General features: G+C 33.4%; 1 protein-coding gene across 9 annotated transcripts in view; it reads left to right on the top strand.

Moving 5' to 3' along the window:
• Positions 1 to 13537, top strand: part of LOC145673340 (uncharacterized) — a 193417-nt gene that overhangs the window by 10277 nt on the left and 169603 nt on the right. For all 9 annotated transcript variants that reach the window (XM_081742956.1, XM_081742954.1, XM_081742957.1 and 6 more), the window contains exons 2-3: positions 4281 to 4418; positions 7886 to 8104. In XM_081742956.1, the coding sequence (XP_081599082.1) occupies positions 4281 to 4418; positions 7886 to 8104 (357 nt within the window). The remainder of the gene's footprint in view (positions 1 to 4280; positions 4419 to 7885; positions 8105 to 13537) is intronic.

Raw genomic sequence — 13537 nt, 5'->3', positions numbered from 1 at the left:
CTTCTCGACGATCCTTTCAATGGATTGGTGTTATTCCATCGCTTTCTTTCTGGTCTGCTGGGGTCCAAGTAGTCGCGAATTAAGGGTCAGCGAAATTCGAACGGGAAAACCAGGGTTGCGAAGATAGTAAATTTAATGGAAATCGAAATTGCTCTTAAGCGAACTATCCATCGTGGTCGATAGCTACAACGTTAGCTAAGACAAAGTGCTCTCTAGACTAGAGCAAGGTAAAAGTTATCGTAAGCTCGAAATTGTAACTCGCGTTCCTACATGTTGACTCGTCTCCAATCTAATCCGGACTACCTCTTCCAAAAGTCTCTCAATCGTATTTGTTCGATGTCCCTTCCGGGTTAATATCCTGGGTCGTTAACTGTTTCTTCAGTCTCGATGAAAAGTATGTACTCATAGATTAACGAAAGGTGAGGTAAAGCTCGACAGGGAAACAATCTGTCGTTTTTATTGATTAAGAAATTACATGTGTTGAGGGAATTAACAGACAGCAAGAAAACTACCTCGTAGGAAAGGTAAATGAACTTAGAAAAAAAATCGAAAAGTGATTCAACATTAAATAAACGATTATGCTTTTCACTGCGTAGAATTTTAAAATAAAATGTCCCAAAGTCCGAAATAAAATGTTTCATTATGTGTCCAAATACAATATCTTCACACTAGTACATATTTACCCCATCGTTTCTTTAGGTAAATATTGTTCAATGTTAATTTTAGACCATTTTGCTGTTTACTCACATAAAATTCCTTTTTAATACCCTATTATAATTCTGTTTCGTTTAAATGCTAATCGAGCTTTTCCTGCTGGTCTAATTGCTAGCCGTGCGCCTTTGGTGTCGTGGTCCCTGCTTCAATTCCCAGTGGGAGAGCACAAATATTTATTTTCATAATCATTTACTTTGATTACATCCATCTCCTTTAGCCTAAAGAGAAAAAGTATGAGACATTAAAGTAAAAAGAAAATACTAATCTATGTATGTTCAATCTTGAAGATTTTTTCTAAAATTATAAATAATCTTTTAGTAAAGATACCGATTCGAAATAGTGTTTTATTTAACCGTGAGATGCCATGTTAGTTTTATAAAGAGGTGGTTAGAAATGAATAGATCCGGCAGATAACAGAACTCAACACACTCTAAATGTATTCCTATTTTCAGAGAAAGGTTCTTTGATTAACCATTAGTTTCACTCCATCTCGTGCCTAGCTCACAAATGTCACTTAGTTTGTGACAATACAGTACTACTCTTTCTTTAGGAATTAAATATTGAAATGAATTATACTTTGGTGTGACAGAAAGAAATTTCAACGCTGGGGTGGACTTGTTAGGAAATCTAAGGAGGACAAAGAAACTATTTTGGGACTTTCTATATATCTGCAAAAATCAAAACACATGATCCATGGCATCGATATTTTGCAACTCTCTAATTAAAAAAAAAGAAAAAATCCTACTATAGTAGAGCCAAGAACCCAAATCTGAATTGTGAAAAAGGAGATTTAGACAAAGACTGGAATGAAGTCATTAAAAATTTTGTTTACAGATACATGATAATTGTCTTTTATTGTATGGAAATATGTTTTTAAATTCTGTAAGTACTTGGTTGACACAAATACTGTACTTATTAGATAAACAAAATAGTACAAATTTCACCTTTAAGGACTAGTAGATTTAAGAAAATAGGAGAAATAGTTAATTATACGGAAATATATTATGAAATTTTGTAGAAAAAAAGGTGCAAATAAAAGATTTTCACCAACTGGACACAAACTTGTTCTGGCAACAATGTTTTACCAAGAATATATCGCATTTAACTGCATACAATAATTCTTAAGTGATGTGTGAAGACAAAGAAGCAAATTTTCAGCGAATAATTAATAATATCCATAAATGTGGTAAAGGTAATTAGAAAATAAAAAAAATCAATTAATTTTGACTAGGCAATTTTGAGTCATTTATAAATTATTTAATACTAAAAAAAAATGTATGCAAAACATTTCATATAGAGAGTTTACGTTATTAGCCTGATTACGGGAACACATACATCCTAAAATTTTGTGCTTTTTCACTGAAGTACAATAATCTAGCATGCGATTAGAATAACAAATATCACATTTTAAGCTAAATATATCTCGATGAAAAGCGATCGAGAATTGTGCCTAATATGTTGATGAGAAATTGAAAAAGAAAATATTTGCATCCTAGGAACACATCTAGGTCATCTGGCTGAGTTTCCAAGCTGTTTCAATATATAACTTATTCTTCTCGGAAGAAAATCAGAAAAAAAAGAATGTTTCAAAATTTGTAGTACTTAAGCGTAAACTATTTTACGAATGCAACTTACGCTACAAACCGGAGACCAGGTTCCTGTCATTCATTTTTCACTCTTTAAATTTTGGAGAGAACTGTATGTAACAATGTTCATTTAAAAAAGAAAAAGTTACACATACAAGTGCATTAATAATCTTTAATACCAAAAGTCGGCTCGATGCTTGGGGTCCCGGGTTCGATCCCAGCCCCCGCCAAGTGAACGTTGACACCACCGTGTGCGTGGGTTTTCTCGGGGTTCTCCCGTTTCCTCCCCCTTTCTTCATTCCATCATTTCATTCATTACTCATCATCACCGTCTCCTTTAGCCTAACCGGCATAACCGTGGGACGTAAAACTTAAAGATTTCATTTCATTTTTCAAAAGTCGCCTCACAGAAGCAGATAGTTTTTGATATATACACCCTGATGGTTAGTTAATTAGTTTCGTAGTTTTTATTTTATTTTATTTTATTTTTAATTGATTTATCAGGAAGTTATAGAAAGCTTCGTGGACCAATTTCGGATATATCAAGTGAGAGTACTTAACAAAAAACAAAACAAACAAACAAAAAACGTGACAATCGTATTTTCTCTGTTATTGCTCGAAAGCTACTGGAGGACATTGTGTCTCAGCGGTATAGCAGTCATATGTGAATAACAGTCTCCGTCTATATAAGAATGTTATTACTAATGTTCCTATGATATACAGGGTGTCCGAGAAGTCCTTCCCTGATTACAGAAATTGATAACTCAGGCTAGAAATAAGATAGAAATATGAAACTGGTGTTGAATTGTTTACAAACTATAAAAGTTTTGGTCACATCAGTACACTTCCACATGAGCACCCTTGGTAGTACGTAGCACATCTAGGCGACACCGCAAAGTCATATCGACGTGTACCGTCGTCGGGCAACAAGGCCTGAACGAGTTGCACTTTGTAAGCACGAAACAATAAACGTTTGTGTAAAATGTCATGGATAGAGCTTTTTGGCATCTGTAATTCACGTGAGGCCCTGCGCACCGATTTCTTAGGACTAAGACTGCCGCACAGCCTCCACCGTGTCTGCTGAGGTTCATGGTCGACCAGACCTCGGAAGGTCAGCAACCGACCCTGTGTTCTTGAACTTCTCATACCGCATGGCTTCTTGGGCTTCTTACTTACGTACTACAAACCTAAAACAAAACAAAACAAAAAAAAAAAAAAAAAAAAAAAAAAAAATGAGACTTGGTAAAACAGAACAAACCTAACACAGACAAAAACTTTTATAGTTTGTAAACAATTCAACACCAGTTTCATATTTTTATCTTATTTCTAGCCTGAGTTATCAATTTCTGTAATCAGGGAAGGACTTCTCGGACACCCTGTATTACCACAGTTCATTAAAGATTTCATCACATATTTCAAATGATTATTAACTTAATTTTCTATTGTTGATTTCAACATTCAGGTATGTATAAATGAGATATATATGTATATATTGATTACAATTTTCTGTTTCCTATAAGAGTGTGTGGCATTTGTTACATACGCAGGGATATGATGGTAATAATAATAATAATTATGATACTTGTAGCTCATTATTATGTGTAACTAGCTGGGTGGATGCCTTTTAATCAAGTTTCACGAGATTGTGTGTTGAACTTGATTAAAACATAGTTGATATTCATAACAACCTATTTTTTCACACGTTGACTTTCCTGTAAAGAAAATGTTGTAAATACTTGTATATAAAAGCAAATGAAATGAAATCTTTAATTTGCACTTAATAAAAATGCTCAGTAGGCAGAGAAGACGACTAATAAATTTAAATAAATATTGAGGGTGGAAACTGAAAGTTCCACAAACACATTCTCGTTTGTGTCGATCGATCCTGCAACTCATCCAACAGAAGTGAGCGCTCTACCATAAAAACAGCATGCCCTCCTTATATGTAAGCATCTAATTTTGCTATTTTCTATGTTTCAGGTAACTAGTCCAGGGACTTACCTATCGTTAAAGGGAGGAGTCTTTTTAAAACTTTATATGCTTGATTGTACAGCCAAAACGACAAGCCTGCCTCCATATTTCCCGCTGTTATATCATGAGAAGTTTCTCTTTGAAAAGGTTTGTATATGTTATCAATATACAAGTCTGCTGAGTTTACGAGTTACAAGATGTTTCATTGTATATTCTGTTTCATAGATAATTTAAGCTTCAAATACAAGTCTGCCCTTACAGAAATTAATGTTTCTTGTAGCGATCGCATCAAAGAAGCAGCTTTAGCTTTTATTTATATGTCAATATTCTTCATATTCGGCGAATGATTTAGCGAGAACGAAGACGTGTGCAGAAAAGTGGTTTCCAGATTCTTGAACTAATGTATCTAGTGCTCAAATATATATATCTAGTGCTCAGACATTGAGAAAAATGTGTACAAAATGGTACTAAAATCAGTTCGGAACATTCTCTTCATTTTCGTAATCCATAAGATATTAAATCATATCTTAATATCATCTCGTGGTTACAACGTAGAATGTGTCCTATAAAATTTACGTATTCTGCTTGTAGGCGGAAATCTCATTTAATTACAGTTCCTAATTAGTTATAGAAACTGTTAAGACAAATCGCTTACAGAAAATGCTCAAAAATTGAATCTTAAATATGCATGATCATATTTACTACATCCAGTACATCTTTTTGGATATTTAGTCAATTTTTGAGTGATCTGTCGTATCAAGCAATGTAATATTTATAAACTATGATTGTAGTTCGGTAGTATCTTAATTAAAATAGGTAGTAGTAACTATTTACAAAAGGATATAACGAAAATGAAGGCAGAACGGTTTTCGCTAACTTGTATATTCACAGTAGTCTGATAACGCGCTGAGAATGTAATGCCTTTTATAAAAATATAATATAAATGTTTGTTTCATTGATCCCAATATTTCGTCTGATATTGATGAATTTTAATTTTTGAGCAACGGTAGGAAAGAATATTCGTAGCTTCTATATGCAGTAAAGGTAATTTTTCGATGTCAATTCGTTCTGATTGTGTATATATGCCTAGAGACCACACTGTTCAGCGTACTCGACCGAAATTTTAAATTTAAGGTTTATAAGATTCTCCCGTTTGTTTTTCCTCGTACATTTCCTTTCTACCCCCTAAAATAAGTAATTTATTGGAAAGTAAAAATTTTAAAAATGCGAATTTCTCGAAAATACCTCAATCTGTTTTACTTATATTTGTTAAATATTTCAATAGTAACCTTATGGTGAAAACATTTAGTTTATGGGATAGTTAACTCTTGGAGCTAAGGTCTTTTCGGGCAAATTTCTCAAAAACGACTCAGATGATTTTGTACACTTTTCATAAATAGATATCTCATTAACAAACCTACGATATGGCATAAGTCTTTTCTCTTGAGAAAATCGATGCGTGGTAGTTTATATCTTTTATCCTCTTCTTTTCTTTTTTTAAAGGTTTCTTCGAAAACGATTCATTTGATTTTATTCATATTTCATTAATCAATGGCTCATTAATAGCTGTAGCATGACATGATTTAATTTAATTTAAAAAGCAGGAACGAGAAAGTTTAGTGAGGTAGCTTTATATATATATATATATATATATAATAACGACAGGACTTTAAGTTAAATAGTTTATGAACCAAAAAGCCTGCTCCGTAGTACATAATATTTGTCTGATGAAATGTCTATCTCCATTCTTCTTGGTATCAAGTGCGAGTTACTTTGATCACTAAACTAGTTTGTTATGCGCAGTTATCAGGAGATTTTTGTTTTACCATTTATGTTACGATTGTGTGCATATATGTTTTGTAAATGGCAGAAGTAAGATCCCTTACTGTGTGTTCTTTGATTTAGTGTCGATTATTACGCTTTGTCGTGCCAAAAGCTACATTTTTATTTATGTATTTATTTATTATTATTATTGTTTATTTTTCTTCATAAATCTAGATAGATTTCCAGGGATATATTGGACTATATAAAAAGGGGCCCAAAATTGTCCATCTAGTTATCGACCAATTTCTCTGGTACCAGTCTTCTAAAAAATTCTTGAAACTGTGATACATATGCAGCTATGTGATTATCTTGATAAGCATAACGTAATTAGTGATTCACAGTTTGGTTTTGTAAAGGGTAGACCTATTGTTGGAGCGATCGATTCGTTAGTAAAGAAGGTTATTAGAGGCTTCGAAAGCAAGGATTTTGTGCAGGCAACATTTTGTGATTTAAGCAAAGCCTTTGATTGTGTTGAACACACAATTCTCCTTAAAAAATTAGCGTACTACGGTATCAAGGGTTTAAGTTTTAGATTATTCAAGTCTTACTTGGAAAACTGTAAACAAATTGTTCCTGTAAATAACAATAAATCTGGTATTGCATCAATTAAGTACGGAGTACCCCAAGGTTCAGTACTTGGGCCACTTTATTTTTACTCATGATAAATGATCTACCTTACTTTTATCTGCTTACTCTATAGTATATGCTGACGATACGACCCTCCTAAATACTAGTCCTGATCTTAGTACACGCAATGCTATAACTGAAAATACATAGCATCAGATTGTGATTTGGTTTAAGGCCAACGGTTTTTTACTTAACGAGAATAAAACTCAACATATGACTTTTAGTCTTAAAGACGTGCCTGTTGAGAATAACTCAACATGTTGAAGTTTCTAGCCATTTATATTGACAAACTATCGTGGGAACAGCATATTAATTATATTTCTAGGAGACTCTCAAGAGTAATATATCTGTTAAAACAACTAAAAATCATGTTCCTGATAACTATGTCAGATCAGCTTACTTTGCTTTTTTCAGATTATAATTTTGTATGGTATATTATTTTGGGTTAACAATTATCATGTAAATAGCATTCTTCTAATACAGAAAAAGACCATCAGAATTATTTCAAACGCAGACAAATAAGCTCATTGCAGACCTTTGTTTATCAGTCTTAAAATTATGACAATAATTAATCTATATATTTACACAGTACTCCTCTATATAAAAAATAATCACCAAAATTTACAACTCAGACACGATATCCATTCGTACGATACTAGAAGCAATAAACTCATAAATGTTCCATATCAACGACTGTTCAAATCGTTAAATAGTTATGAGACACTTGGAATAAAACTGTATAACAAGTTGCCTGCAACACTAAAAAATGAACGTATAGATAGATTTAAAAGTAAGTTATAGAATTGGTTAGTTGCAACGCCCTTTTATTCTTTACAGGAGTATTTTAATTGTTCAATAGAAATATAACGTATTTTCTAATCTCTTGTTGAGCTAGTATTTAAAATGCATATTGTTATTGCCATTTATTTTGTAATGTCATTTCATCATTAATTTAGTTATAGATCATTATTTATTTATACTTACGTAGCTTAACGACAATAAAATTCTTTATTTGTATTATTATTATTATTATTATTATTATTATTATTATTATTATTATTATTATTATTATTATTATATCTGGTTTACACATTAAGTATTGTTCGTATTTGGACTGAAAAAGTATATTTTGCCTACTGTGAAATATCAATTATTATTCACAGGTATTCACCTCATGTTGTAATTTGGCTGAACTGCAAATGTATTTGGAATCCGAAGACGTTTTTGTTGACCTGATTCAGAATACAAAGTGTGGTGCAGAAGTTACTTTAGCCGCTTTCACTACATCGTTATTTAACCTGCTGTATCCAAGCAATGAAGATAGAGGATTGATTGCGAGTATTGAAGTAGATCTTCTAATGGAGCCAACTCCAGAATATCCGGTAAGTTTCTGTTAACTGTGTAGCTGTCTTGAATTAGTTTAGAAAGAAGTACTAAGAAATTATTATTATTCCATTATAATACTATATAAGCCGGATTTAACGATTTGCAAGGGATTTTTTTTCTTTCTTTCTTAAGTGGAGGTTTTCGCTAAATACAGATTTGGTATAAAATAAGTGCTCATCATAAAGAAAAGTTTTACTAAGATGTCTCAAATTTGAGATTTTAATATTTTACATTTTTTAAAATTTTGAAACAGTAGATCGTGAATAGTTTTGATTTGCACTTTTAAGGATTGTTCATTTTAAAAGATTACAAAATTAACACGTCTAAATAAGCATAGAAAACATCTTGCTTCAAACATGTGGTTGAATAACTAACCTATCCTACTATTTTTAAAATGATGTATTCTATCAGTATCTTCACATTTCCGAGACTGAAAAACACCGGACTGAAATACAGAACCAAAATAAGTAAACATATCAAAGTAAAATCTAAGAAAAAACATGAAGACAAACATTAATATTTTTGAGCACAGAGAAGTAATATCAATCCTAGTGTTAATCGATAGTTACGAAAATATTGGCCTAGTTCTTGTTGGTAGTTATTGAAATACCCATATACAAGGAGACCTGATTCCAGTAAATATAGCACCCCGTGAGCGATGTATACGAATAGAGTACTTTGTATTTACTAATGATGGTTTTTTGGATTTTTTTTTTCATTGAATGGAGGAAATTTACAAATATGGATTTCCTTAAATGTGGATTTCCTTATCAAATGCTCTAGTTATTGTGTACAAGAATAGCTTCCTAAATTTTAATTTTTACCGATGTAACTTGCCTCAAGAGCCTCCGTTGATTGATAACCAATGTGAGTCATTTACACTGTAAATAACTGGTGAGTATAGAAATCGGTTTAGAATAGCAAATTGGATTTGTCTACGCAAATAAAGGTACTAAAATGCCTTTTATTGAGGACATAAAAAGATTCGAAAATAAATTTTGAATCTGTAATAAACCTAATAATTTCAATTAGAGTCAAATTTGTTACTAATTTTAAAATACAGCTGTAAAATTTATACAAGCAGATGTTTTTTCAAAGTGTTCGGAAAACTGTAATTATGGGAGAAGAAAGCCCTTTACCCTTTATTTCTATATTCCATCTGGACAGATGGAAAAAGACCAGATGGGATGACTCCGTTACCATGGAAGAGAGGGAAAGCGCTAATTTGGGACTTTACATGTTCAGATACATTCGCTCCTTCCAATCTCCCCTTTTCTTCAATTCAGGCGGGAAATATAGCCAGCCGAAATGAAACGGAAAAAAGGAGAAAATATATAATTTTGCTGAGAAATATCATTTTGTAACTATCGCTATTGAATCCAGAGGTACGTGGGGCAGAGAAGGTATTAACTTTATAAAAGAAATAGGCAGACGTATCACGCAGTTATCTGGCGATGACAGAGCAAGCACCTTCCTCATACAAAGAATAAGTATGGCAGTTCTAAGAGACAATGTCGCTTCAATACATGGTACCATACTCAAAGTCAAAGAACTAGAAGAACTATTCCTACTGTAAGAATATATTTATTCCATTATGTTTTTATTTAATGTTACCATTTTATGTTCATTCAAATATTTTCCAATTGTTTGTTTTTCATTTTGTTTTGTTGCTTTCAACAGTGTAATTTTAGTTGTAATATAAAACATGTCAGTCTGTGAATAACACCAATATCTTGGAGTGCCACGCAACCCTTCTTAAGAGATATGTAATGTGGATTGAAGGAAGACGAGCGGCACAGTTAATGAGCACTCCTTGTAACAAACGGTAAACGTCTCAGTGGACACGCTTCAAGATGTTTGCTGAAGCAAAATGTGACTATTCGACGCTCTTCCGATTGTGTTTTGCTATGACTGTTTTCGGCTTTTTCTTCTCTTGCTTATATCGTAGCAGGGGCGGCGATTAGAGGGAGGGAGGGGGAAATTGCCCTCCCCCACTTTTTTGAAGTGACCCCTTAATGTATACAGTTTCAATTGGAAATGTAAAGTTTTTGTATGTATTACTGGTTCGTAGAAAAAAATTATGCCATATAATATTTGCCGTTAACTGAGTACGTATTGGTTATTTGTCTTTCCGTGGAGTTAAGGAAGCTACAGGAATTGCATTTTAATTGCAACTCAAAGCCATTAATATTGCAATTACGTATTTCTGTAAATGTCGTAGTGTATGCTTGTAGTATTTACTGTCCTTCATTTTCTAAGAGTAATAACATATTTAATGGCATGTGTGGAATTAAAAATATAAGTTGTGCATTAATCCCCAGTTTAAATATAACTTCTACAAAAGAAGCCTCATTATTCAATATTATGATTAATATTATCCTTTCTATTTATTTGTTTTGCAAACTTCTTATTAAATAATCTGATGACACAATTTTCCAGACAGAATTTTAAGATGTTCATGAGCAAGGAATCAAATCTCTTCTTACACTTTCGTTGTTTAAGAGTACAAAGGTCTAGTACCTACTTGCGTTGCTCTTGTCAATTTATTTAAACAATCTGAAATACGATATACGGTATTTTAACTGAGAAAAGATAGTATCCTATTAATTATACAACCTTTTCTCAAATAAAGTGTTAGAAAACTAACATTGATATACAAATATTCAGATCATGTCTTGCCCCCTCCCTCCACACACACTTTTAACGTCCAATCGCCACCACTGTGTCGTGGCTATCTACTTAAGTTCAGTGCTTTTGGAATATGCAATCTAGTGTGAATGATAATATCCATCAAAATACGGTCAAAATGGCACTTTACGAAGGAATTAGAAAAATTACGCCGCTGGAAGTGCACTGATGGATTCAGACCAAGTTCTTCCTGTTAATAAATTCCAGTAGTTGTTCAGTTACGCAGAATGAAGATAATTGCATCGATGTAAATTAAAATCTAAAGAAGACAACTCTGTGTCGGAATTAGAGGTGTAAGAAAGCCGGCCTTAAAAATATTATTAATAATAATAATAATAATAATAATAATAATAATAATAAGAATAAGAAGAAGAAGAAGAAGAAGAATAGGATATTGTTTTATTTTAAAAATAAAACCTAAGAATTGGCACCTTTGTATTATAAATGTAAAATAAAACGTAAAATAGGTAGGCCGTACTTTGTTTTGTTCTACGTTGCAGAAGTCAAATAAAGTAATAAATTATTTATATTGGCGTTCTTGCTCAAAAAAATGACCACCTTCAAAATAGCAGGTGGCCATTTCTGTTCTAGAAATTGCAGACAATAGCTACTTTTTTTTTTTTTTTTTTTTTTTTTTTTTTTTTTTTTGCAATACACTCTTACCTTGATTTGACTTCGAATGATCGCCCCCCAAACATTCAGCCTGGATCCGCCCCTGGCTCAAGTTAAGACAAACAGTTTCAAAAGTTATTGAAGTTATTTGCAGAACATCTTATTTAACAAGCAAAAAAACAACTATAACAAAAATACACCCTCCATATGAACTTGCGAACAAACTAGCGAGCAGCGTTTTACAGGCTGCTCCTGGTTTATAATGACATCGAATAAAACGTAATCAATTTTTATACAATATGCTTAATACACGGTAGAAGCTCACTGAATTGTCAATTGTGCTATGTTGTTCTTAAATTGGTAATTTCCATTTATATATCAGTATTCACAATACATCTGCATTACTGCAGGAATGGTTCACTACAACCACACAACTTACGGCGTTCTTTATTAAGCGGAAAGAGATTAGGCTATGCATAACATCCAAACTGCAACTTTTAAAAACCATTGGATACACTGCAGAGTGAAACTCTTCGCGCCCCTGTCCCACCGCGTTTGCCAAGAAACTGATGTAAACACAACAGCAGCGCCATCCTCCCAAAACCGCACTGCTATTCTGGTCAGGCAATACCATATTTTCAGAATAATTAGGCAAACACTGTTTAAAACTTTACTAAAATACTTTCGTCATTGGAAATTTCTCTTTTAAGCTCTACATGCAGTTCGTTGGAACTAGAAAACCCATTACGTCCACTGATTTTCCTTTTTTCTTTCTTATGAAGTAACCGATTTTTCTTTGAAACTTGAATTTTTCATGTTTTTCTTTCTTTCTTTCTTTCTTCAGAATACAGTAAGTAAATGCTATTTCGTGCTATAATGGGAAAAGAAAGGTAGAATGTACCTGTTATTTCTTCATTAAAATCAAAATCTTAAGAAAGACCCAAATTTTCCTAGGCACAAAAGCCACGTTTCCCCCCTCCTCAGGAAAGCCTTTTTTCCGAGTCCTTGCATTTATAGTTGGAATCATGTGAATTTTACCATTCCAGTGGAACTGTTTAGCCACGTGTTAGTCGGCAGTATATCGTCAGATATAACATGTGTTAAAATCATAGTTTTACCATCTAAAATTTCTGACGATCTCTTACGGAAGGTGGAGCTAGCTTCCTTTGGAACTATTCATTCTCTTGCAATTAACAATGGCATTCACCTCTGTAGTGATACTTAAGCAGCATATACCATCCAAATTACTTGTTTCCATCTTTCTTCTGGAGAGAAACCAATGCCACCGATGTTTGGCAACGAACCATTTTAATGTTTATCCGCACAAACTACGCCCAATGCCGGACAAATCAATTCTCCAGGACTAACCCCAGATGATTACGATTCATCAAGAGCCTCTCCCACGAACGCTGGTCTATCAGAGAGGGCATGTTGATTATTCTACAGTGTTGCAACAGAAGGCATCGGCATCGAATAACCTCATGATATCCAAGGTAGAATTGCATCTTACCGACGAAAACTTCCTATTCTGGAGAATACACTATCTGGCACTACTGCTTGTGAGATAAACGCGGAGAGAGAGTAAGTAGGCGTTGCTGATCGACCATGTGTGCCTGGTGCTAAGTTTTTTTCTTTAGGGGATAAGGTTCTATCTCCCTACGAACGAGCATTGGAACAAAAATTCTCAGCTATTATGCATCCCATGGCGAATATAGTGACCGGTCGGCAACAAGTGATGTTGACTTAGGCCAAGAGGTTGACTTTGAATTAGTTCCTCAGTCAGTTTCCCCACCATTGTATCCAATAATGGAGATTGCAAGACCTTTCCGTGGAACAGACTGACCTTGTAAAGACCCATGTGATGTGTGTGGTTCCAGTACAGAGGACATAGATAAATATTAAGTATTCTATATATGTGATATTTAGGTGTATATTTCTTGGACAGGCATCTTAGTGTATGGATTGTGATGCACTCTTTGTTTCATTGGTGTTTTTATTTGATTTGCCTTTTGAGTACTGTGACTGTGTATTATGGGAAATCTTACTGGCGTTTGCCATTTTGGGGTGTTTTTGTTTATGGTATTTTTGTGCACTTTCCCTGTAAATCGAGTGGATTTCCCACTGTCCGT

The sequence above is a fragment of the Thermobia domestica genome, chromosome 16 (assembly GCF_964235325.1).
Source record: "Thermobia domestica chromosome 16, izTheDome1.hap1.1, whole genome shotgun sequence".
In the NCBI taxonomy this organism is placed as follows: Eukaryota; Metazoa; Arthropoda; class Insecta; order Zygentoma; family Lepismatidae; genus Thermobia; species Thermobia domestica.
The sequence above is the reverse complement of the archived record's forward strand: the minus strand, read 5'-3'. Positions and strand labels throughout refer to the sequence as shown.